The sequence below is a fragment of the Pygocentrus nattereri genome, chromosome 21, assembly GCF_015220715.1.
Source record: "Pygocentrus nattereri isolate fPygNat1 chromosome 21, fPygNat1.pri, whole genome shotgun sequence".
In the NCBI taxonomy this organism is placed as follows: Eukaryota; Metazoa; Chordata; class Actinopteri; order Characiformes; family Serrasalmidae; genus Pygocentrus; species Pygocentrus nattereri.
In genome coordinates, this window is record NC_051231.1 from 20,512,953 (window position 1) to 20,540,583 (window position 27,631).

The 27,631-nt window shown below is 39.0% G+C and overlaps 1 protein-coding gene across 1 annotated transcript in view; it reads right to left on the reverse strand.

Moving 5' to 3' along the window:
• Positions 1 to 27,631, reverse strand: part of cntn2 (contactin 2) — a 48,804-nt gene that overhangs the window by 3,030 nt on the left and 18,143 nt on the right. Inside the window, exons 3-22 of the mRNA XM_017694675.2 lie at positions 25,525 to 25,666; positions 23,903 to 24,078; positions 23,659 to 23,754; positions 23,360 to 23,572; positions 22,702 to 22,804; positions 21,601 to 21,782; positions 20,902 to 21,038; positions 19,935 to 20,064; positions 14,926 to 15,076; positions 14,363 to 14,490; positions 13,295 to 13,470; positions 12,020 to 12,140; positions 10,750 to 10,908; positions 10,113 to 10,262; positions 9,485 to 9,555; positions 8,580 to 8,814; positions 6,957 to 7,072; positions 5,201 to 5,387; positions 3,334 to 3,446; positions 2,516 to 2,684 (exon numbers count right to left, since the gene is read on the reverse strand). Coding sequence (XP_017550164.1) covers positions 2,516 to 2,684; positions 3,334 to 3,446; positions 5,201 to 5,387; positions 6,957 to 7,072; positions 8,580 to 8,814; positions 9,485 to 9,555; positions 10,113 to 10,262; positions 10,750 to 10,908; positions 12,020 to 12,140; positions 13,295 to 13,470; positions 14,363 to 14,490; positions 14,926 to 15,076; positions 19,935 to 20,064; positions 20,902 to 21,038; positions 21,601 to 21,782; positions 22,702 to 22,804; positions 23,360 to 23,572; positions 23,659 to 23,754; positions 23,903 to 24,078; positions 25,525 to 25,666 — 2,955 coding nt within the window. The remainder of the gene's footprint in view (positions 1 to 2,515; positions 2,685 to 3,333; positions 3,447 to 5,200; positions 5,388 to 6,956; positions 7,073 to 8,579; positions 8,815 to 9,484; positions 9,556 to 10,112; positions 10,263 to 10,749; positions 10,909 to 12,019; positions 12,141 to 13,294; positions 13,471 to 14,362; positions 14,491 to 14,925; positions 15,077 to 19,934; positions 20,065 to 20,901; positions 21,039 to 21,600; positions 21,783 to 22,701; positions 22,805 to 23,359; positions 23,573 to 23,658; positions 23,755 to 23,902; positions 24,079 to 25,524; positions 25,667 to 27,631) is intronic.

Below are 27,631 nucleotides of genomic sequence, written 5' to 3' on the forward strand. Positions count from 1 at the left end.
AAAACAAATTTAGGGCTGTCACTATAGATAATATAAACAATCAAGTAACCTGACAGTTATTCTGACAATTTTTCAAAGGGACTATATCATTAAAAATATATTTGCCTACCTTTTTTGAAATAAGGTCTTGATGTATGACATAAAGACTGTTATAAAGTTTTAAAACATGTTTACACATATCTGTCTGTTTAAAAGTTTAACCTCATCCATACAGACTGACATTATAAGGAGTGTTTCAGCCCAGACTGAATCGAGGACAACACCGAGCAGCCAATCAGAATGGAGCGTATTTACATATAACAATCTTAAAAGTAACAAAACAGCCTGTTTGAGTCTAAAGCATTGGTAAATAAACCAAGCAAACATTGTAAGTGTACAGTAGGGTAAAAAAGTTTGTCAGCCACTGATTGTGCAAGTTCTCCTACTTAGAAAGATGAGAGGTCTGTAATTTTCATCATAGGTACACTTCAAATATGAGAGCCAATGTGAGAAAAAAAAATCCAGGAAATCACATTATAGGATTTTTAAAGAATTTATTTGTAAATTATGGTGTAATATAATTATTTGGTCACCCACAAACAAGCAAGATTTTTGGCTGTCACAGACCTGTAACAACTTTAAGAAGCTCTTCTGTCCTCCACTCATTACCTGTATTAATGGCACCTGTTTGACCTCGTTATCTGTATAAAAGACACCTGTCCACAGCCTCAAACTGTCAGACTCCAAACTCAACCACGGCCAAGACCAAAGAGCTGTCGAAGGACACCAGGAAGAAAATTGTAGACCTGTACCAGGCTGGGAAGAGTGAATCTACAATAGACAAGCAGGTTGGTGTGAATAAATCAACTGTGGAAGCAAGTGTAAGAAAATGGAAGACCTACAAGACCACTGATAATCTCCCTCGATCAGGGGTCCACGCAAGATCTCATCCCATGGGGTCAAAATGATCATGAGAACGGTGAACAAAAATCCCAGAACTACACAGAGGGACCTGATGAATGACCTGCAGAGAGCTGTGACCAAAGTAACAAAGGCTATCATCAGTAACACACTACGCCGAGAGGGACTCAAATCCTGCAGTGCCAGGCGTGTCCCCCTGCTTAAGCCAGTTCATGTCCAGGCCCGTCTGAAGTTTGCCAGAGAGCATATGGATGATCCAGAAGAGGATTGGGAGAATAAAATTTTGGTAAAAACTCAACTCGTCATTTTTGGAGGAAGAAGAATGCTGAGTTGCATCCCAAGAACACCATACCTACTGTGAAGCATGGAGGTCGAAACATCATGCTTTGGGGCTGTTTTTCTGCAAAGGGGACAGGACGACTGATCCATGTTAAGGGAAGAATGAACGGGGCCATGTATCGTGAGATTTTAAGCCAAAGCCTCCTTCCATCAGTGAGAGCTTTGAAGATGGAACGTGGCTGGGTCTTCCAGCATGACAATGATCCCAAACACACCGCTCGGGCAACGAAGCATTTCAAGGTTCTGGAGTGGCCTAGCCAGTCTCCAGACCTCAACTCCATAGAAAATTTGTGGAGGGAGTTGAAAGTCTGTGTTGCCCAGCGACAGCCCCAAAACATCACTGCTCTAGAGGAGATCTGCATGGCCAAAATACCAGCTACAGTGTGTGCAAACCTGGTGAAGACTTGCAGGAAACGTTTGACCTCTGTCCTTGCCAACAAAGGTTATATTGAGTGTATTGACCAAATACTTAATTTCCACCATAATTTACAGGTAAATTCTTTAAAAATCCTACAATGTGATTTCCTGGATTTTGTTTCTTACATTGTCTCTCATAGTTGAAGTGTACCAATGATGAAAATTACAGACCTCTCTCATCTTTCTAAGTAGGAGAACTTGCACAATCAGTGGCTGACTAAATACTTTTTTGCCCCACTGTATGAAATACAAGAATAAAATGGGCTATGAGCCCTTTTAAAGGGCCAGACAATAAAAATGGACTTAAGCACAACAAATCATGCATAGCCTTTCAAATATTCCAAAAACTTACTACAGTAAACTAGGAAGCCTTTAAAGGGGCCATGTCATGGAAAATCAAATTTTCTTTGAAATAAGCATATGGAAACACTGGGCAACTATTTCAAGTAACATTCACTCCCTAGTTCATATGATACACATATGGAAATTAAACTGCTGCAAAAATCTGTCATAATTGGACCTCACAGGAAAAAAATAAATACAAGAAAAGACTAAAACCACTATGTGGCAAAAAGTATGAAGGAGTATGAAAGGGGTGTGTCTATCAAGCTCACTATGAGAGAAACACAGGAGAATGGAAAATGTATTATGCTAACCACACCAGTTCATCAAAATTATACATCTGATTTGTTTTTTAATCAAGTATGCAATTTTAATTAATTGTGACAGCCCTAAAATGTTCTTCTCAAAGCATCATGACTGCTGATTACATGATTATTAAATATTGTATTACTATGAAGTTGTGTGTGACCACTGAGCACATTCACTCTATTTTTTCTGGTCATCACCACTGATATACCTGAATCTCGAGATACTATGATCTCATGAGCTGCCCCGTCACCTCCCTCTCCCCAAGAACGGATCTCCAGAACCACATAGCCGTTGTCTTTGGGTAGGGGAAGATTGACTGACGTCTTTCCTTTGTCCAGAACTTTAAGAGCTGACTGTCCCTCATGCTTGTAAAGGACCTAGAGGAATAATGATAAAGTGAAACTCTCAAATTCTGCTCTAAATTGTAGCCAAAAAAACTAAAGAAAAATCTACCAGTAGTAAGGTTTTTGGGTCAAAACTGATAAAATGATAAATACAGATATAGTGCTGCTTTTTCATACCAAGCCTTATCTGATGAAACTGCTCAGTTTCATTTCAAGCCTGTCCAGTGCAGTGCGTCTCATATGAATCAATCACCAAAGTGGTACAAGACATTTTCTGAAGGGTACACTACAGAAGATTAAAGACAATGCTGAGCATAAAATAAGAGAGATGGGTAGTCAAGCCCCACTATGCCAACATCTACAGAGCTTTGAAGGCTGTTTACTTTTCAGTAGTCTATCATCAAAGACCATCTGGAGCTTGTGAGTGGATTCTTCAAGGAAGGAGTCACCAGGTACATTTTCTGGACACGTGTGATCAAATGAAACTGCCCATTTATTAAAGGATATCTTACATGCATGATATGAAGGATACAGTTGCTTGGCTTAAGGGAGTCTTTTCAAAAGAAATGGCAGGAGTATGTATTCTACTCTCTTATGATGCAAAATATGACCCAATATACACAAAGACGCAAGCAAACATTTATGACATGTAAAGTATCACGTGTGCTTGAGTGTCACTTACTTTGTAGCCCTGGACGGTAGACTCATTGTCCATAGATTTAACATGATCCCACCTCACTGTTACCCAAGAACCATCCGTCTTCCATGAAACGTTCCCTGGAGGGCGATTAGGAGCTGAAAATGAAAAGACATCCAAAGAAAAAAACATTTAGCTATGCATTGTTCACACTGTTCTCAATGACAAGGTAATTTCCATGGGAAACCATGGCCCCACTGAAGGAGCATTTAAAATTTTAATGGTGTGTACAGATACATGGGAATTTTTACGAATCACTTGTTTTCTAAAAACATCACCATGTTAAAAAAGGTACATTCTAGTAAATTTGCCACCACTAAACCATTAAATAACACTTTACTTCTATAAGTACACAATTTACTTCTGTAAGTACACTAAAAACTATTTTTTTCCATTTTCCGCCTACCTTTTTCTTAATTTAGCCATGTCCACCTCCCCACTGCCAGCTAAAACTCCCTAGATGTCAGAATCCTGCTAACACTTTACCACAGATGATGTGACTTATAATCTCTTGACAAAACCTTTAGACATTTGCTGTTAATGATACTGACTGCAAAGTGATATTAAGCATTAACTGTGAAATAACCGTGTACATTTACTGTTAATGACAATAATAATCACAAAATAAAGGGATTCATAAATACAAATATTTTGTATAATATTTCACTACATCTTTGCTACCATGTGATAGCACATTAATAAACAGGGCAAAAGTGAGCTGTTACAACTGAGGAATATGAATATGTGATGAAGCTAATAGATTTAATGGTGACTGATGAAGAAACAAAGTAAGATCAGTAAGCATCAAAATCTTTTACAGTACAAATGAATGTTAATTAACTAATAAATAACCATTAATAAACTCATCTTAAACCATTCATGAAGGTTTTATAAGGATACTCTTATTTTGAAGTGGTACCGATTTATCCATTGAAAGTGCAGGTGCATTTAAAGAGGCAGTCTGCAAAATGTGTAGCAGCAATATTAGCATGAAAGCAGTATTAGCTGCATTTTTAATCAGCTTTTTAAAAACTGACAAAAAAAGTGTAATATTTACAGCACATTCAAAAATACATCTTGTGAAAATACATCTTATTATAGTGTAGGCTACATGTGGCTACTGTTATCATATTCCCAGTCTGTCTTCCTTTTACTTTACAGTGAGAGGAAACAAAGTATTTAGACAAGCTATTCTGCATATTTCAGGTTAGATGTGTTCTTCATGTTTTCTTCAATATCTAACATTTTTTTTCACTGAGCGGTATCAGCCAAGTATCAATACTGGGTGTTGGATCGATCTTATCGCTAGTTCTCTAGGATGAGATAATTTACTGTATTTATATGACTTTTGGGCAAAAGATCTCTGGTCTGACAGCTAAGCATTGTTGTAAATCTTTGTCCTTGCTAAAAGGAGAGAGTCAGGACGTCACAGGATACTGGGAGATGGTTTATTGTAGAGCGCTTTAGTTTCACCTTCACCTTACATAACTGACAATTCCGGCAAACATTCTTTATACAATGCAACTGTTAATAATTAAACTCTGTTCTCATAAGTCAGAAGATACATAAATAATTGCTCCAATTAATTTGTCTTTTGAATACAGAGCAGAGTCCGTATTTGCACTGATAATTATTCATGTGGACTAAGATTAAAGGAAATGGAGGCTAAGCACTGGCACTCAGAATGAGTCTTATGATTAGTCAAGAAGAAAATAAGAATTTACTATTGTTTCAACAATGGTGACATCAGACATATTATATAATTATATAATATTATAGAATTATATAATATTGTAGAATCATATTATACTTCCAACCCAGTCATACACATGCACATGAGCAATGCACCTACGGGGTTTCTTAGTGATGACGGTGGTCCGTGGTGAGGGTGGGCCAGTGCCAGCGCTGTTATAAGCCAGAACAGTGACATGGTAGAGGGTGTTGGGTCTTAAGCCAGAAACCCGAGCTGTGTTCTCCAACCCAGCTGTCCGCACACGATCTGCCGCTGCTTCTCTCTCATGTTGCCGCCAGTACCGAATCTAGGAGTGAAGGGACAGCACATCAGAAATGTAGTGCACCCTTTACTTGATATTCCACATGAATAAAACACATTACATCACCACAAACATAAGCAAACAGAAAGACAAAATTGTGATTTTAATATGGAAATGATGTCAATACCAACCCCAACAGAACTGTGTAGTATTTTGCTTTAATACTAATAAAAAGGGTGAGGGTAAGCCTTTCCCCAGTTATATTATCCTTATCTTGTACACTTTGCTTTACTTTCAAAAAGCCACTCTAGCAGAAGTGACACTCATTAAGCAGAGATGGAAAAATCTATCAGAAATGGATATTCTTTTCATTAGACTTCAGCACCAAAACACAGTCTGAAACATTTATTTTTCAAAAGAAAATGACAGATTTCAGAAAATGAAGAAGCCGAAAAAATGAAAATCAAGACTCTGTTGATAGGCTGACAGATATATCAGATGTTTCACAATTTTCTGCAGCTAAATCAAACAAAAACTTGAAATACTGATTCTTGATACTAAAATTCAGAGAAAGCAGCTTTGTGAGAAACTATAGACTCTTTTGCATTGTATACCAAACCTGAAGTACACAACCTGGTGTATGTACTCTAGCTCTCTTTTTGTATATATATTTTTACATTTTTATCTATTTAATGTTTAATTGTTATTGCTTTAGATCACTTAAATATATAATGTTAACTTTTGTAACAATAGTTCAATGCTCCTTAGGCATTATTTGACAAGACTGTAAGCTGTATATACAGAGGGGTCCGAAAGAGACTACAATGAAAATCTGGGAAAAGTTCTGACAAGAAAAAATAAGAATAAATATTCTGCATTATTTCTGATTATTGACTATTCTAAAGCCTTTATATACAAGGGTTATTTTTTGCTGTTTTTTTCTTATCTGTTCCATTGAAGCATGTGTTAGGAGGTGGATTGATCTACTTATCAGTGGCTTGTTTAACTTGCAGCAACTTGTCATTAAAGCAAAGAAGCATACCAACTACTAAGACATTCGGTGTATTTCAAACTTTCTACTTTTTCACTCAAATTGTTTTGCTGGTAATAGAATTTGTATTAATTTAAAAAATAATGCAAAACAGAACCATTTTTACCAGCCATCTCAGATTGTGGACTCCAGTGTTACAAATATTACACCGTCTTACATATTAGCTTCTGAGATAGTGTCAACTTGATCCAAGCAGTAGGCGATGTTGTATAACTAATGCTTTATTATTCAAGACAATGTTCACTACAGGTCATGTAGCAGCCATTACATCATTTATTTATCAGCTCAGTACAGATAAATACATGCTGACTGTCACAAGAAACAATTACAAGAAAGCAATAAACCTTTTATTTGACCAGTGCTTGTGCTGCCAAGTCAATAAATCAACAGGCAACACTATGGACTGTGGTTAACACTGAAGCAATGTCACAATAATCTCTCATAAACTGCGGTTCTTTCGTGTCTTTTTGGCTTCCGCATTTATCAGCTGAAGATGGCATGATGGTTTCTAGGGCATAAATGACTGAATGTGTAAGTATAAATAAGGAGGTGTATAGTCAGACCTCATAGCCACGCAGTATTCCATTGGTGCTTAAATGCTGGACTGGTTCCCAAGACACCTGGATCTCGAAGGCTGTTACAGCTGTGGCATTAATCTTGCGGGGGGACACTGTGGGCTCTGAATGAGATAGAATTAGAGAATTTTTTTCACCATTTTTATTTAACCACGTCAAGGACTGACCTCTAGTGGTCATACAGAAAATACCAAGCTAATCAAAACCTGCTGCATTGATATTTTGTATTGCAGTTTTATATTTAAGTATGTAAGTGTTAAGTATTAAGGACCTTTACATGAGGCATTATAGTCCATAACATAAAAACAAACCTGTGGGAAGGCTGGCTGTAACTTAGTGCTGTATACAGTACAGTCTATTAGGTACACCTACCTTGTACCTTGTACCATTGGTTATCAGATACACGTGGGTGCACTTGGTTGGTTTACAATTACTGACCTCAGATCATCTTTCGCTCCATAATATGCATAAGGGACCACCACAGGACTCTACTGTTTGGTTAGTGGACTATTCCCAGCACAGCAGTGATACCAACAGAGTAGTAGCATGTTACTTTGGTGTTTCATGCTGGTAGAAGAGTATGATGTTTGTAACACATATTCACAATGCTTCTCAGAGTAGAACTGCTGATCTAGAGTCTCCTCCTGTCGGTAAAGTCATAGGAAGTAAGGGAAGAATCTGATCCTAGATCGGCAGGCCTACTCTGAGAAGCTTCAAATAGGCCATTGTTACCTTAAAAATTTTATTTTACTGAACTTCTAATAGTAAGTTAAAAGAACAAAAGTATGTGTTTTACATTCTGTTAACTGGTTATTTGAAGTTCAATGAACTAAAACTAACCAAGCTAGTCAACCAGGTAACAATAAATTATTTTTACAGTGTAGCATTGCCATGGTTTCTGAACATTGTACCTGTTTTTCTCACCATACAGTGCAGTAGGTTGTAACTTCTTGATTAAGCATTTTGAAGCAACTTCCTCTGCCAAGTCTGATGCACCCTACCTGAGTACCCAGTATGCTATCAAATTATGCTTGATTACCCTTCTCACTGTGGTACCAAGTATGCCCAGCAAGAAAGGATGGGCTGTGCAAACCACTAACTGATCAATCATCACACAATTTCACATACTGTCACTGTCAAAAAAAAGATAGCTGGCCAGAATCACTGCAAGACATAAATCTGAATTCCTCCACTGCTGCTACTTATATTTGTTTTAACACTAGATTTGTGTAAGAAATCATGTAACCACACAAAAAGCTAAAGAGAACTCTGTCTACTTTACGTTCTGTTATGTGATGGGAAACACAGCTACTCCAGGGCATGAGTAGAGGTCGGATCTCTTAATACTGTATTGTATCATACTGCCTAGTTGAAAGTACTCACTACTTTATTAGACACACCTACTTTGTTGGTAGGTCTTGTGGGTGTACAGTTGGAGAGTGTATCTCATTGTTTTTCATGCAAAATTTGCCTTTCATTAGTTGTCAGCCTATGCAGAAATGTTATGGCTGATACACTTGTACCAGTGGGATGCACTGACATGCCACTACTGTGTTGATGTCACTGCAGTGCTGAGAAAGGTTTCTCAGATAGTTTCCTTGAGGTTCTTACCTTCTTCTGCAGAGTGCACCACAGCTATCTGACTGAAAGGGCCTTCGCCTTTGCTGTTGTAGGCTTTGATTTTGACCTCAAAGGGGCAGTATGGTGAAAGGCTTTGGTTGCTGTAGACATATCGTGATGACTCTGCATTGGGCACACGCACCACAGTCCATGATGGAGTCTCAAGCTTCCGGAACCACAGGATGTAGCCAAAGCCATCTCCGTTTTGATATTCCCTTGCCATGGGCTGCATATCACATTCAGGAAAAAAAATAAGCATTTTTAATAAGCAGTTATCATAAGAAAACTCTTTTTCTACATCCTTTGAAAATGCCAGCTGCCAATTACAATGTTGTGCATGATGTGTGGACATACTGAATTTTTTTAGATGAAAAAGAGTAGTTTCCATTAACAGATGTTAATATACAAAGGTTCTTCTATCGCCTATAAAGTTACAATTTCAAAGTTACAAAAAGTTAGCTTTCTTAAGACAGCTACATTATGTAATAAGTTACGCGATACTTTTTTAATCCCACGAACAGGGAAATTCCACCTCCGCATTTAACCCATCCGTGAAGTGAAACACCACATACACACTAGTGAATACACACACACACAGACTAGGGGGCAGTGAGCACACTTGCCCAGAGCAGTGGGCAGTCCTGTCCACAGTGCCCATGAGCAACTAGAGGTTAGGTGTCTTGCTCAAGCACACCTCAGTCATGTGCTGTCAGCACTGGGGATTGAACCGGCAACCTTCTGGTCACAGGGCCAGTTCCCTAAATTCCAGCTCACGACTGCACCAATCAGGGCATATATTAATATGTATAAACACTATTTTCTGAAATCAGAATGGCACAAAAAGTACTATAGCATGAAAAATTTAAACCTATAGGTGGATGTCGGAAAATGCTTACTGTCCACGTTATGATGAGCTCATTGCGGTCTCCTCCTCCTCCTCCGAGGCCACTGGGTGCCACTGTAGGAGCTGAAACACCCAAAGATACACAACAGTTATTTCAAGAGACACAACCACATCACTTCACAGCATGCTTAGTCTTAAGTCTGTCACTGATTACATTAGTAATCAAGGGCTTACAGTCTGATCAATAAAAATGGACCTAATGGATCAAAAACTTTAAAAAACAAGGAAGCCTATAAAAAGGCTACATAAAAAAGTGCTAAAAAAGCATACATAATCATAGGTTTAGGTGTCACTAGACAAATTGTGTTTTGTAAATTTTTGAAGTGATAATAAGTTAAAATATCCTCTACTGTTTATTTTAAAGAATTATAGAATTTAAATAAATTGAAATTGTGCACTAAATTTGCATAAAAGTCAAGCCATTTTTAAGTGTTAACTGTCGAGAAGGTGATTTCAATTATAATATTTTTTAATATTGTAATTGTGACAGTTTTGACAGTACAGTCTTGAATCTAAATTATGGGGACACTGAAAATCTCTTTAGTTCAAAACTAAGCTTAATCTGGTTCTAGACAAGCCTAGGTGTGCTATGTATGATTAAAGCAGAATGTTTCTCTGACCTGACTGTTTGGTGCGGATGGACTGTGATGGCATGCTGGGTTCTCCACTGCCCAGAATGTTGCTGGCAATGACCTGGAACTCATAGTCCATCCAGGGCCGTAAGTCAATCACACGGGCAGATTCAGCGTTGCCCTCGATGTTAACAGGGTCTTGATAGGCCATTGCATAATAAATGACCATCTGGTTATTATGAAATTTACTGAACATGATGTTCTTCGAAAGACAAATTAAAAGAAACAGCTAGCACCAGTATAATAAGGTGGTATTAACCCTTAGAAGTTTTGTGTTAATAGTGGTTTTGCTACACTATTTAAATGTAATTATGTAATTGCAGAAATAATGACATATTTATGAAATAAGTACATTTACATTTAAATTATATTTTGATGTTTTATAAGAAATGTTTATATTTTCACCATTAAGACTGTATGAACAACAATACTGCTTCATCAAATTCTAATACAATGAAAAATTATAATTTGTGCAGACGAAAGACTTCTATGGGTTAATTATGATATCATATTATTCCTACAGCTTAAACACATTTGCTGGTACTGCTGACCTTCCCAAATATTCAACAAAAATAAATTATAAACTATGTTGATCATAACTTGGTCTAAAAATGGGTTGTCTCACCTGTCCTCATCCTCTTCCAGTCATGTGAGTGTTCAGAGCGGCCCATAATGACATACTTTCCAATCGGACTGTGGTTGTCATAGCCACGACTCCATCTAAGCTCCACCGCTGTTTCGTTCACACTCTTCACCACCAAACCTCCAGGGGGCCCTGGAGGTCCTAGAACAAACACGGGAAAGCGAAAGACAAAGAAATTACAGGTGCTTTGGACTTACTGGCCATTGTCCAGGGTACATGCTGCAATTTGCCTCTCATCAGAGCTACTCACAGTGAGAGAAAACACTACAACATAATTATGAGTGCTTTCAAGTGTCAGGGTTCCATGAGCTTTTGGTATTTTTAAAAGCAGAACAATTTGCATCAGACAGCATACTGGTACCCTTATTAGAGGCTATTGCTAAAAATACATTTTCTTTATTCATATTCAGTGGCACTGAAAGCCACTAGTGTTGCACAATAAGGACAAAATACTTTTGATTAGATTATGGCATATTGTAACTGCAGTAAGCCTTGCAATTTATTAAAATCCATTGGTAAATCAGTAAAGTGACATATAAACTCATGAGCAAGGAAACAGGTGACAACCAATCCCCTGTAGTAAGGTCCAGGAGTATCATTACTATGAGAACATTTTAGTGATTTTACCATTGTATGCATTCTGCATTCATCCTTTAAAAACCCCACATCTCAGTATAAATAGAGGCCGTTCTAAAAGCTTGGCCAATCATTTTTCTTCTACTGGTTACATAATGCATGTTTTGCTTGGAACCCAATGACCCATGTTTAATTCTCATAGCAATTGCGACAGGTCACAGAAATCAATGTGTTCTACATCAATTTCAGATGCAAACTAAATGGAAGCTGATGGTTTTATTTGCCCACAAAAACCTTTCTTGCCCATCGTTTGAAAGCCAGTGTAGAAAAAATTCAAATATATTAAAAACAAACCAACTTCACTGCTCATTAAACATCTCTTTTCACTTTTTGGTAATGTTATCATAGTTCTGGTTGGCCAATAAAATGAAATACCATATCTGTGGGTTGACCAAAACATGACTGTGAATCACTGAGCTGCGATAATGATTAACAAACTATAAATAGTGCAGTCCTAAAAGACACTGGGCTAAAGTAAATCCTGGATTCATCCATCAGTTGTAAAATATCAAACAGCTTACATGAGCGTAAGGCCTGCTAAACTCAGATCTATCCTAGAGAGCTATATATAATGAGGTTCCTGCTTGAATTCTACCCACACACACTAACCCCTCACCTCTCACCACCAGCCGGGCAGAAGCCACTGCACTGTCCACCACCGTCTGGGCTGAGCATGTGTAGATGCCTGCTTGACTCAACTGGGCATTCACAATGGCCAGGTCACCAATGGTCTCTTTCTGTGGAAGATGGAGAAATGAAGAAAAAGTTAGAAAAGAACTCGAGGGTTAGTGCTGGATGGTACTGATAAAATTCACAGCATTATCACAGCATTTTAAAACGTATGACAAAGTGTCACTTTCAGGGTTCGACATTGCCTACTGAGTCATGTCCTAGGCCACAAAATGTGAGATTCTGGTCACTAAAAACGCAGAGCTGACAGCCCCAGCGGTCACTTGCCTTGGAGATTTTTTGCATTTTTTCCTCTTTTATAAACCACTAAGGCTGGGTTTCCCATACGCATCTTAGTACAAAGATAATTCACTCTGAACAGTCTCTGACTCAGCAGAATTGTCACAAATCTGGACTATATATAACCAGCCATTTCCTTAAGGATAAAGAAAACAACTACACTATAAAAAACTGGTTGCTTTAAAAGTTTTGATTTTTTTGAACTTCAAAAATGTAGTTAACAGAATGTAAAACACAGATTATTGTTCTGTTAACATGCTATTAAAAGTTTAGTGAACTCTCTTTAGTTTTAATGTAGTTTGTATCACGTGACACACATTGTAGTTATTAACTTTTTTGTTGTCTACTGTAATCAATGCCTAAAACAAAAACAAAAAAATTAATATTACCATACAACACCAAGACTAGCACACTGATAAAGGCAAGACATTGCCCAGCACTAACCAGAGTAGTAAGAGAGTTCAGCTTTTCATAATTGGATGTGGATTATCATGCTTCATTATTTTCCTAATTTATGGATGCTTCACAGCATGATTGAATACTAAGCAGAACCACAGAGTGGCTGAATGCAGGCAGAGCTAAACAGGGTTACAGAAAAAAAAGAATTTCATTTTGAAGTTTGTCTTATTAAAAGAAAGTTCAGAAATACTAATCCTGCTCAACTTGTAATGAACATCATAATCTCGTAACAACATGCTTCAGCTTAAATTCACAACAATTTGTCTCAACAGCAGAAGCCAAAGCTGTTTCATTACTTAGAGAATATGACTGTGACTTCTGACTGCACTGTCATAAACCTGAGCCTATTATCTATGAATTAGGGCAAAACAACACACAATCTACTTAGACCTAACAGAAACTGTGCAAGTGTAATTGGTTTTCTCCACAATAAAAAAAGTAAGCGTAGTTGTACAGCACTCACCCCCTCCACACGATGGTAGTGTCCATTTGGTTCCTCCAGGTCCAGCAGAACCCCATTGAGTGACCAGGTGAATGTGAGGTCCATGGTTGGGTCATGTGAGGCATGACACTGCAGGGTGACATTTTCCCCCTGGTTGATGTCGGCATTGGAGGGTGCTAGTTTAATTTTTGTGGCATCTGTGCATTTGAGATATTTGGAAAAAAGATAAGAGTATGTAATAAGACTAAGGCAAAGTCTAGTGGCATCACTGCACAGTGTAACCTCCAAACATCAGAAGGATGTTGAATACCAAACACACTAATTTTGTATTATTTTTCATATCTCACTGAAAGACAGGGAACAAGAAATTCTATTGGAAGTGTGGATTCTTCGCTCTTAATTGATATCATGTTAGTGTTCACAAGTTCAGGAGATATTTGATTTTCATTATTTATTTATTTATCTGTTCCATTTTTCTCATGCCTGGGGCCTCTTGCAAATTTTACATAATCACAATTATTTGAGCTGATGGCAACTCAGTTCCAGAGTTGTAAGCTTTCATATACTTACATCACAACAAATAGCATGAAAGACAGGGAACAATAAATTTAAGACATGCCATGGGTCGTATGAGTCAAGTCAAGAGTCAATAGAGCTATGATGATGACTATGACAGTCAGAGGCAGCAATGACTAATGTTTGTTTATTCAAACTTAAGCTATGTCAGTTCTCAGCTGGGAGTTACTAAAATTCAACTGCTAGGAAGTTATAGATAACAGAATCATATCAGCCAATTTGTCCACTTTAGGCATTTACTTTTATAGTTGCATACAAAGGAAATAGGGCAATTCAACTGTTAATTAATTACCTGGTAAGAAAACCAAAGCATGACATTTTACTGTGTTTAATATTTTGTGAAAAGCAAATGAAAAAAGAGCCTGAAACGCAGACTCAAACCTTTCTAATATAATGTTTTATGAATACATGCTATTTCATTATAATTCATTCAACTATGTAATCAGTTAAGTAATAACATTGAAATAGTCAATTAAAACAACAGCAATGCTAGATTTGTAAGGTTTAATGTACCTCTGACTGACAGGTGCCCAGTGCTGTTAGCTTTGCCCAAGTAGTTCTCAGCAAAGCAGGTGTACTTCCCTTCATCGGCCCGGCTGATGTTATAAATCCACAAAACCCCGTCTGGTGTGACTGTTACCCTGTGGGCAAATTCATCAAACATTATTATTTACCTGCAGGTACCTAGCCTGAAACTGATCTATCAAAAGAAATCAGCTACTCCAGTCATTATTTCATTGTTTCATCATTGCATTACATTCCATTGAACTCAAAGCCCATAAAGCAAGGTCAGCCCATTTGGGCCATTCTGAAAAAAAATTGGATGCTGCCAAACATGATGAAATCAACTGAAACTCTTTGATGTAAGTGCCTTCTTGAAGTTATTGCTTGAATAAGTGCTCTTGTCGACTGTCTGCTTTTCTCTCTTTTTGTTTTCCTTTTCATTTTTTTTCCACAGCTTTCATCACTGTACACTGTTCTCCAAGACCCCATAACTTTTCAGGGAAGGGCAAGACATCTATTTACAAATCCAACAAGCTCAGAGAAAAAAAGAGATATACTGTGTTGTGTATTACCTGCTGCTGTTAGTCAGGAGCTCAGTGCCACGACTCCAGAAGAGTGTAGGTTTAGGAGCAGCTCGAGGCTTACACTCCATCTTCACCTGACCGCCACGGGCTGCAGGTACCAGCTTCCGCACAGGATTTAGCCTAAAATCTGGAGCCTGGACTGGGAGAGCACAATCCATCCAAAAAAGAAGAGACGAGAAGAGGAGAAGAGAAGAGACGAGACGAGAAGAGAAGAGAAGAGAAGAGAAGAGAAGAGAAGAGAAGAGAAGAGAAAAATGAAGAAGAGAGGAGGAATCACACAATATGAGTAAAAGGAAGGAAAGCGTTCGTAGGAAGGCCTAATCACAAATACAGCTACAGTCAGGGCAGTGGTATGATTGGAAGGGTGAAATAGGATTTGGAAACTGCAGTGGATAAAGCAAGAGAATAGAGAGTAGAGAGAAACAGATTAATATGTTACAGTTATTAGTATAGTGAAACATTACTTATACAACTAATATAAATTAGTACTGATTATATGTTAAATTGTATTAGAACAAGTGAGATAATTGACCTATCCATGCTTTACACACAAAAGCATTCTTTCCTAGCAACTGCTGTTAGATTCGCCAAGCTTCATAGTACATTAATCCAAATTCAATAAAACCTAAAGACAAACATTTTACATTTTGTAAAAGTAATATTCAAAATACAGTTACTTTTTACATGTTTAGGAGAATGCTTTTAGAATACTTACCCACTTCATTAAAAGAGCATCTTTAAAAGAAACACCATTAATCTCAAGATCAGCACAGGGTGGGTAGCAAACAAGCTCATTAGACAGACTCTAAATAGAAACTGCAAATGACTTCTTTGCAAACACTGAATTTTCTGTTAAAGTAGACTGATAAATTAACTTGATGAGACACTAATTTCAGTGTAACTGAGCTCTTTAGAGGGATGATTGAATGAACAGTCTCCACTGTAGCAGATTTGTTTATGAGTGATAAGCATCGGTGCTTTTAGACCAATAACTGAAAATCACTATGCTACTCACATTCTTGTCAAACATGCACAAATGTTTTAAGACGTCAAATTGTAAACAGGAATTATTTATTCATTTCTTTCATTTTCAAGCATGGCAAGCAAAAGTTGGACAAGTATTTGTCAATATGTATGAGGTTAAGCCCCACTAATACCTATATCTAATAAAACATTTTTCATACGTTTTTTTCTAGTTTTTGAATGGTGTATTTTCTAAGAAAAAACAAAAGCTTAATCAAGCAAGCTTTACATGGTCTATTAAAAAAAAATGAAATAAAAAACAAATCATGAAAAATATGGACTGGGATTACAGGGGCCCATTTAATCCCAGTACAATAAACTCATGCATTGCTTTATTTCAGAAAAAAATATTCATACTGATGGATAAGCTTACAAACAACAGAAAGACTTCTGTAAGACTCACTAATAACAAACAAAGTGCTAGCCAGTGACAGTGAGGAACAGTGTAAAATAATATAAAATGACAACAGCAGAGTTCTTCCCATGTTCCCTATTAGGACGGATTCTAGATGTATTCCAAAGATATTCAGAATATGTGACATTTTTATGTAATGTAACAGAATATGTTACTGAATACATTTGTGACAATATATTAAGTATTCAGTCATCACTACACACATCTTTAAAATATTCTGCTGAAATCAATCATTGCCAAAATACCTAAATTCCAAAGCATTATTCATTTTCATTTCAAATTATATTTATTTCTATGCACATGTGAAAGTTCACAGTCTTACAGTCTGTAGGCATAGCTTTTTTACTGTTATGGAACTAACACGAGCATTTGTGTGTTATGAGAATCGTGTTTGCAATTTTCTAATTTGGATTATTTACAGCAACATACGTAGCATAGCATTGTAAACAGGTAAACACAACTATTACACTATATTGCCAAAAGTATTCATTCACCCATCCAAATCACTGACTTCAGGTGTATCAATCACTTCCATGGCCAGAGGTGTGCCAAGCACTTAGGCATGCAGACTGCTTCTTCAAACATTTATGAAAGAATGGGTTGCTCTCAGGAGCTCAGTGAATTCCAGCGTGGGACCGCAATAGGATGCCACCTGCGCTACAAGTCGAGTCGTGAAATTTCCTCACTACTAAATATTCCACAGTCAACTCTCAGTGGTATTATAACAAAGTGGAAGTGATTGGGAACGACAGCAACTCAGCCACAAAGTGGTCAGCTACATAAATTGACAGAACGTGGCCTTCAGATTAGCTCAAGAACAGCGTAGAGAGCTTCATGGAATGGGTTTCCATGGCTGAGCAGATGCATCCAAGCCTTACATCACCAAGCGCAGCGCAAAGCGTCAAATGCAGAGGTGTAAACTGGAAAAATGGTCAAAATTTCCATAAACACACTCCTAATCCTTGTGGAAGACTTGATGCTCTTATAGCTACAAAGGGTGGACCAACATCATATTAAACCATATGGATTAAGAATGGGATGTCACTCAAGTTCATATGCGTGTGAAGGCAGATGGGCAAATACTTTTGGCAATATAGTGTATGTGGGTGGTTCCATGATTGTGGTGGCATTTGTGCAACTTATGCGCATTTTTTAGAAATCTCTTTATAGACAGCAAATCCCCTGGCGCTGAGGGTACACAAGCATCTCGTCGGTCCCGTAATAAGGCAAAGGACCATCCCGTCTTCGATTTGGACGACGTGAGCTCAGGCAAACGCATTTGGTCCACCCAGCTTGAGCAACACTGCAGGGAGGAGCGACCTGCTGTGCAAGTCGAGGTGAGACGGAAGGAGCATACAGATAACCCTTACTATGGTACTCTGCACGTTCTAAAGTGCCACTGTGAGCTTCCCATAGCTCGAGTGAGCCTTGGGAGTGGCCGAGAGGGTCCTGTGCCTGTGTGTTCCTCCAGGTTGGAGCAGCTGTCCCCAGCCTGAGCTCGTGATCCCTTGGCCGCACCATGCGGGACGCCTGATCCTGCGGCTGCACCCCGCGGCAAGCCTGATCCTTTGGCTGCACCCCGCAGCAAGCCTGATCCCGTGGCCGCACCCCGCAGCACTCCCGTGCCTCCGGACCTGCTGGCCATGCCCCTGGACCCGCTGGCCGTCACCGCGCCCCTGGACTCACCGGCCGTCACCGCGCCCCTGGACTCGCTGGCCATCGCCGCACCCCCGGACCCTCCGGCCGTCGCCGCGCCTCTGGACCCGCCGCCTGCCTCCATGGACATCGTAGTTCCTTTGTTCCCGCCCATCCAACCCTCACCTGTGTCTGTTGCTCCCCGTGTGCCTCCTGTTCCTCCTGTGTCTGCTGTTCCCCGTGGGCCTCCCATTTCTCCTGTGTCTGCTTCTGTGTCACCTGTTTCTGTTCCTTTGTTTTTGCCCTCCTCTGTTCCTGGTGTGGTTTTGTTCCCTTCTGTTGTGTCTGTGCCCGTTCCCGTTCCTGTTGTGGTCTCCGTTCCTGTCTCTCCTTTTGTTTCTGTCCCGGTTTCTGTCTGTGTGTCAGTTTCTGTGCCTGTGTCCATCTTGGCTCCTGTTACCCTGTCATTTGTGTGGTCTGTCTTATGTTCTCATTTCTCTTGTCCTGTTGTGTCTCCAGTCGTCACTCGTTCGGCGTCGTTTTGTGTTGTGCCTCCTCGTCCTCCCTCTGTTTCATCCTCGTTCTGTTCATGTTTTGTCTATTCCTGTGTCTGGCGCTGTCTCATCTGTTTCTGCTCCTGTTTCTTTGTCTGTGCCTTTGGCTCCTATAGTTCTGTGTCCTGTGCCTGTTTCGGCTTCTGTTCCTGTTTCGGCTTCTGTGCCCGTTGTTCCTGCTTCTGTGCCCGTTTCTGTGCCTTTGGTCTCCGCTCCCGTTTCTGTGCCTTCTGGTCCTGTTCTGTGTCCTGTGTCTGCTCCTGTGCCTGTTCTGTTCTCTGTTCCTTGTGTTCCGTTATCTGTCCTTGTTTAGTTCTGTCCATTTTTGGTCCCTTGTGTCTGTGTTTGGTTTTATTCTGTTTTTGGTTTTGAGGCGGGGGTGGATACTGTCATGATTGGCCCCTCCCAGTCCTGTCCATGTGCTCGTGTTGTGTTTACTTCCCAGTCCTGTCCATGTGCTTTGTTTTGGTTTTCAGTCCTGCCCTCTTGTTTCATGACTCCACCCCGATTGTCTCCACCTGTGTTTCCACCTGTCCCTCGTTTCCCCTCATGTATTTAAGCCCTGTGTTTTCCCGTCTGGTTGCTGGTCTTTGTTTGATGTAAGTTTTGTGTTTGATATGTTTCATGTTTGAAGTTTGATGTGTTATGTTGTTTGATCTTCCAGCCTTGTTGTTTGTTTGACCCATTTATTTTCCTTATGTCCGTCCCACCTTATCTTCGTGTTGGCTGTTTGACCATGAACTGTTCTGACCCTGATTATGGATTTGCACTTAATAAATCTCGCTTCTCTTCACACATGTATCTGCCTTACATTAGAGGCGTTACATTAATTCTTAATTAATTAAATTTATTAAAATTAATCAATTTTATTTTTCCTTTGTTTTCAATATCATGATGCTGACTGACAAGCTCACTTCAAAGGTCCGATCCCATATTTACCCATATTAGAGACAGAAAGTAAAGTATTAAATTTTTTTAAAAGTTAAATTATTAGTACGTTCTTAATGTCCACAGATATTAAGTAAACACATTTTGTGTATTTGCTCATTTTATACCAATATTCAACCTTGTTGCTTTCAACCTTGTTACTCACTTATGCCGATTTTCAACTAAGAAACCCTTGTCAAAAATCTGATGTCAGTCCTGAGATAGTTTAACTCACTTTTGAATGAGTAAATAAATGCTCTCTTAGATTCAATCGTGGAATCACTCACGTAGTTATGCTGCAAATGGTGCGACAGTTCTCATTAGATCTCATCAAATGGATTTTGTCTGTTCCATGAAGTTTGTAAATCTTTCAACAGTTGCTACAAAACAGTGCTTTTGTGGAGAGGAGCATGGATAGATTGATTTTGGCAGGTTTTGCTTACCTTGAACCCTGAGCTCTGCATTAGAGTAGATGGTGCCATGTTTGTTCTCTGCCACGCATTGGTACATTCCGGAATCCTCCAGGGCAAGGTTACTGATTTTCAGGAGGCCATTGTTAACCTCTACGCGGTCCTGAATGTAGACAGTACATCAAAAAACATCCACTTTTGACAAGATACTCAATAGGCCACTGAAATGCTTCCATAACTACACTCCATCAATGGAAGAAAGATCTGTAAAAGATCATTCAGTGATAACAGCTAACCCTGTTCTCTACTGCCATTCCCCAGTGTCTCTCAGGCAGGTGTAATCCTCTAAAAATAAGTTGTTTTAGGGCTGCGTTGGAGTTTGATCTGTATCTTGTATCAGTATATGCTCTGACAGACAGAGGTGCTGCATGTTTGTCTGTGATAACACATACAGACGGGTGATAAGACTGCACCCATGTGTGCTGTGAGGCGAATCTGATTCCTGCTGCTACTGTTTAGGTGTATATAATGTGTCTGTGTTTGTGAGCGTGTGTTCAGTCTGTAAGTACACAAACTGTTCACTTAGATGAAATTATTAAAATACACAGGAAGCGAGACATTGGTGAAAAAAAATAGATTTACTGTTAAAATTACCGGCTAGACTACAACTACCATGAACACTTGATTTTTTTTACCTGCGTTGCAGCTTATAAGGCTATGCTTGAAGAGATTGTTTGAGCAGTGGTAAAATGTTTTTCAATACTGCACACACAAAGTAGTGAGTATAACTGAATAATTGAATGCAACTTCTATGAACACTAGAAATGGCAAAATATTTGAGTGGAATTATGTAGAGTACTCGTGCAAAAAGAAAGCTTTTCACACAACAGTGCAAAAATGATCTTTCTTGTATTTGCACGGGATTCATTTCATTCAAAATTCAGTTACTCTTTACCACTATGAACATTAAAGTGTGTGTGTGTCTGTGTACGTGGCTCACCTGTGTGCCAAGGGGCATTCCATTGCGTAGCCAGCGGATTATAAGTCTTGGTTTTCCTGCAGCTACACAACTCCAGTGCAGCTCTGAACTGATCTCTACCTCAGAATCACTCATCACCTGCAGCCACTCTGGCTGGGCTACAACACACACACACACACACACACACACACACACACACACACACACACACACACACACATTCATATCATTACTCATCCACAGTGTCCTTATTTCAGTGTGGGCTGTGCCAAGAAAACTGTGCTGTATGAACCTCACTGCCTACATAGACTTAGTCTTTTTCTAGCACATCCCGAATGGTACAAACATTAATTATAGATCAAGTGATTCATCCTGCTAACTCAACACTGTAGAGGCCCTATTAGCTTATTAATAATAGAGGTTATTCCTCCAAACAATATAGTTCCTGCTGTTGATATATTAGACACAGTAGAGTAAGGAAAGTGCAATAACTATTTGGCAAGAAAGTGGATGAGCTCTAAGAAATCTAGAATAATCATTGTTTTTTTTTCAATTGTTCTCATTTTTTTGTTAGCCACAGTTTAATCACTATTCCGCTCTTGGCTTGTCAGGCCTGCTTTTATCTACTGCTGTTACATGAAATCTTATTTCCAGCAGTAACACTGGAGGCTATTAGCACATTAGGCCCAAACCACTTAAGGCTGGAGTACTGAAGTGTACCTTGGACAGAGACCCGTCCCTGGTGCGTATCCCTTCCCTCTGAGCTGTAGGCCTCACACTCATACATGCCCTCATCATCAAAGCTCAGGTCAGGAATGGTGAGAATAGGGCCATCTGCACTGGCCCCCACTTTAGAGGGTAACACCCCATCTACTTTCCTCCAGCGCAACTTGGGTGTAGGACTGAGAAAGAAGGAAAGACACAGTTAATAATATGATGGATATGTAGATAGTTAAAGAGACAGTGTGGCTGATTTTTATGGCAGTTTATTAGGTATACTTACCAATACCTGTTGGACATTTGATCAGAAACAGCCACCATATAGGTGCACTTAGCACTTTACAGTAATTGACTACAGCCCATCTGTTTTGTATGTGTGTGTATATATATATATATATAGTCTGCTCTGGCCACTGCCATGGTTAGTTTTGTATTCCCAGTTGGTACAACTACCTTTTCTGTTTGAAGGAGATGCATTTATGCACAGTTGTGGATAAGTTGTTTCTGTTGTGTTTGAGTGAATGTGATTTTGAAGATGCTGGGTGACTGTTGGGGGTGTTCAGACCAAGCACATCATGCTGCTGTGGTAAATCTTGGAAGCTGGGTCCTCTCTCTGTTTTGTATTTTTCTCTGAAATGGATTTGGAAAAAATACATTGTTCCAACTACATTAAAGGACAGCCAAACATGACTGTTACCATTTAACTGGTTGTCCCCAGATGTGTTGTATTTTCATTACATCTGGCCCCATGAGATTATTCTCAATCCAGCATTGACACTTAAATGTTTAAAATAAAATAGCAACTTTGCTGTGTCTGATAACCTGTCCCAATTCATAGTAACATGCCAAATTGTGCAGAAAAAGATGGGCTACAGTTCGTAACTGTATACTTAGAAAGTGCACCTATAAGGTAGGTGTGCCTGATAAAGACCAATGAGTGTAGCTAAAAGGTAGGTGTAACAAACAAACTGATAACTCAGTGTATAATCAGGTTTTAAATTCTGATTTTATATGAGCATTGTGTTACAGTGTGTTGCAGATGGAGAGGTGAACTAGTAGGAGCTCCACAGGGAATTGCACCTCAGGACCAAGAGCACGTACTTGCCATAGGCGAAACACTCCAGCTGTGTTGTGTGGCCTGCCAGTGCATATGTCTCGGAGGGGAAGCGCACACGAATGTTTGGAGCTGACTTTCTGGGGTTGGCTAAAGATGAACAAAAAACAAGAATGAAGGTGAGGAAAACAATTTTCAGCATTCTAAATAGTGACTTAAAAATGTCTCTCCTCCAAATCCAGGCTACAGTAAAAATGCTAAAAGCACCACTTTAGTGATCTTTAGCGGAAAGTTGACTGAAATGACTGAAAGTAGAAAGTGACTAAATCTGAAAGTAGAGAGTCTAAAATCTAAAACAATCAACAAAATCACATACACTAAACTCGACTGATGGTATGTATATATGTTAAGAGTCACTGACTCTTAGTAGTTAATTTAGCAATAAAAATGCATACTGTACATATTAATTATAATAAATATAATTAATTAATACCATGGTTGTGTCCAGAAGTAGATGAAGAGTTTTTTTTATGATTTAATGTGCACACAGTCTTGTTATGCAAATCACTTCATAACTCAGTGTTATGAAATGTAATTACATAATCACCTTTGAATAGTATATAAATATGAAAGTAATAAATCTCAAAAGAAACTGGGTCCTAATCTTCACATGCCCAGTCAGGAATTATAGCTGATAGTACTGACCATCAGGCTGCACTGTGAGCTGGATGGCCTTGCTGAAGGTGCTCTTGGTGCTGATGTCCATGTTAATGGTGGTGAGACAGAAGTAGCTGCCTGTGTCGTTGGCTCTGGCATTAGCTAGGTACAGGTTGCCTGTCACCTGCGAGACGAACCACCGGCCTCCATCTGGCTGGACAAAGCTAGGGAACTCATTAAGGATCCATCGGTAGGACAGTGCTGAAAAAGAAAAAAAGGTGACAACTGCATTGACTTTCGCTCAGCATTGAAGAGATGAAGCTTTTAATTTGTGGTCCTCCACCTACCTGGGTAGTGAGCTGGGGCTTGGCAAGCAAGGAAAGTTCCGGCACCCTCATAAGCTGTCTGAGGACTCCTGCTTTCTGAAGGGAAATCACGGAGGTCTAAAAGAAATAATAAAGCCAGTAGTAGATTTACTTTTAGTGCCAATAAATGTAAGATCTAACAGAACAATGAAAACTAATAAAAAAGTCAGATTTCATTAGGCCCATCATGTTTCCCAAGAGCCTAGTGAAGATTTTGCTCACTCACAGCCAAATTTGAGGTTGGCGGCACGGCTAACGATGGTGCCACAGCGGTTGATGGCGAAGCACTGATATGAACCAGAATCACGCCCATGTTGGGGGTTACTGATGACCAGGTTACCGGCCACCAGTGTGTAGTGAGAGTCTTCTCTTATCACCACATCTGACCCATTCACACGCCACCTGAAAGAACCACAGACAAGAACATAAAGTGAGGAGTTAAAAGAACTGACACTGCCTTCAAAAAATTTGGGGCACCTTACTTTTTCAGAGTAATGATTTGATTTTTACTGCAATGCTTTAATTAAGTGGGAAAAAAATAGATTTTGTTCACATAAAATGTCACTAATAATATAAGTATATTTTCCATTTAAATTCATGGTATTCAATAGACTTATCAAGAGTGTGTTACAGAGGTGCTTTTAACACTTCCTTGCTATGAAGAGCAGGTTTTTCAAACCACAGAAATTGTAGCCTAAATGACAACACATCAGCCAAGGCATATAAAAAGAACAGTTATTGTTAATATGTGAAAAATGCTCAAAATAAATAAATTATAGCTGGTTTAGTGGAATACATGATACATTTATGCAAGGCATACACGTCGCCTCAGAGAACAACCTGTGGCACTTTTCCACGTGACTAGTGCAGCTAAAACATCAAAGATACCTAAAAAATGTGCACTTTTAATAAACAGAGAGTAGAACAATGCTTTGCGCAAAATTTACACATACCAAAGGCATATCAATTTCCATGAATCATGTCAAATGTGTAAGTATGGTGATACTTCTTCTGACAACCACCAGTCTCTGATGATGGTGATACTAAAACAAGGGAGCCCAGAGCCTCAGTGCATGAGGATGGGAACACCAACACCATTGCTCTTGGGTTTTCCCAGACAGAAGTGTTTTGTGCAAGGCTAAACTTCAGCCAGCTAGTCACTGAACCTTTAGACCACAGACTGAAAGTCTTATTCCATGCTGCAGTCCTGTTGCCTTGTAATGTGTACTCTGTTTGGTATTGTTTCCAAGAGGACAAGCAGCAACAGCTGAGTGACGCTTCTCAAGTGGTTCTCTACAGGTTCAGATGGGCCTATACCACTAAAAGCTCCTCAGTACTCCACACTTTGGAGCTCAGCTATAAGTGATCTCATCACTGTCACCTTCCGTGTTTGATCTAGCCAAATAAAATAACTTAATAAAAGAAATAAAAGCAACATACTAAAACAAACTAACTTTTAAAAGTAAAATAATAATTCTAATTCATTACATCCTTACTGTCTACCTGTCTCATAAAAGTTGTTACTATCATAAAGCTGTTAAAATTGTGGCTTTTATAGCAACATACAGTACATGATCAGCTTTGCTTCAGTCTGAATATTAAAGTTGTTGTTGCTCTTTACAACATATTAAATTGCTATACATACTTAAAATTAAGTTTCAATTTTGAAAAGTAAATATCTTTTTTTCTAAAGGTGATTTTGAGAACAATACAACAAGTATGCAAACTGTAAACTGCTGTTTGTTTCATTTATTAAAATGTTTGTTCATTATTCATGTTTGTTCATGTATTAAAAGCATTTAAAAAAAGTTATTCTTCTATTGGGTCTATTGAAAGAGTGTATATTACCTGTAGGATGCTGCAGGGCTGGCTCTGGCCTGGCAATTCAGGGTCACTTTTCCCTCAGGCAGGCCTTCAGGGTAAATCAGACTGGATGGCTGCTCTTCAAACACTGGCCCGCTGTCATGACCTGACACACACACCTCCCCACCTAATACACAAGTGCACATACACACACATATGCAAAGCATGAGTGACCCATTTCACCCCTTGTAGACCTCCAGTCCACTTAGGTGGCTTCATTTACCACTAACAGAATATTCCCTTTATTTAGATATCATGTCAATGCAGGTGTCAAAAAACTGGCAACCTTTTCTGCAATAAGGACCATTCTCTCTGCACTACACAGCAAAATGAACCTCTGCAGTATCTAACTGGTCCCCACTGCATGCTTTGTGCCGTAGCTACACTAATCTCAACACTACAGGCATAATTTAACACTGGTTATTTAGCTTTGTAATAGGAGTAGAACTAATGCATCATGCATGGACATACACAAGAGCAACACATTGAAAGCCAGCTAGACTACATGCAAATACATGATTATACAGAAACATATTTACAAATGAAATAATCTATTTGCCTCTGTGCCTCTGACTTCTGGAATCTAATTGCTGTATTACAGCAGGTGGATGCCAAGAGGGACTGAAACAGAAGGGCTGTCCTAAACCCAGACATAGTGAATCTGCAGAAAGACTGTGGAGGATGGGAAAGTATTCCTCCTGGGCAAACTCAGCAGGGGATACATGCTGTCAGATATAATTGCATTCACTCAAGCACTGTGACAAGCAAAGGAGAACCAGAGGGATGTATACACATATTCTCTAGGTACCTGCAAATACTTCCATTGTATTGTGAATTGGGTCAGATGATAGTGTAAAAGGGACTGAATGTGAGGGTAAATGTATGTGCCAGTGTGTCTGTCCAAGTGAACAAAGCATTTACAGTGTCTTGAATGTATACATATTGTTTTTATGTTTTTACATTTTTCAACATGTATGTATAAGGCTGCACAATATGAACAAACTTAATGGGACTACATTGCAATATATTAAAAATGCATTGGTGAATTCATAAATCACAGGATAACTGACATTTTTTAAATGCACTAAAGTCAATTCAGTTTAAGTCACTATCATTTATATGAATATTTTAATTATGAAATTATGAATTTTAATGACAAATTGAGTAATCAATTGAGTTAAAATGACAATAGTGATGATGTATTATGCAGTGTAAAGATACTTCATACGAGAATAACACACAATGTGGTATGTTACCACATTATATTCTCATGGCCATATATTTTATTATATAGCAGTTACCACTATAATAAAGCTAATATTCTCTATGGGAAATTCTATGGGAATTTCATTGTTGTGTTAGCAAGCTAACAAGTCACTGTATGGGTTTTAATTCCATTTAAGTTCTGTTTGAGCATGGACACCTGAAGCATGTAAAAGACATTAATGAGTAGCATGCAATATACAGTACATACTAGTGCAGTATGCAGTACATAGTATAGTAGTATGCCATTTTGATTAGAGGGCTCATTTTCATGTGGCATCTTCCATAATATTAGTAAGGCCAATTTCATGGCAACGATCAACAAATAATATATGAGTGATTTTATCTGCAGCTTTGTGAGAAGCAAGGTAAGGATCTAAGTGTACAAGGGCATGGGCTTTGTTTCATGTATCTGCAATTCAGAACCAGACGTACTTGCATGCATGTGCAAGCAGGCATGTAAATGTGTGTTCTGATGTGTGTGTGTAAGGGTGTTACATCTGCAGCTACTTGCAAAAGGGCCCACTGGAATCTGGGACAGCGTGAGACATAGAGAAGAAGCTAAGGGTGGAGTGAAGGGGAGGAGAAGGGAGGGGAGTGTTCCTAATCAGCCTGTTCCGCGTGGAGCTTTCTGCTTAGGGATAACACTCTGGCTCAGCTCAGTGTTTACTGCTGCCAGTAATGGAATTCCAGCATGAAATCTTTTCACACACCTTCCACAGGAGATGCAGCCCCACTCCATCAGCTCCCAGCTGAGGCAGCATTAACTGTGCTCTGTGCTTAGACTCCACTAATGGGCATTACAGATGCAGTAGAGGAAGCAGGGTGT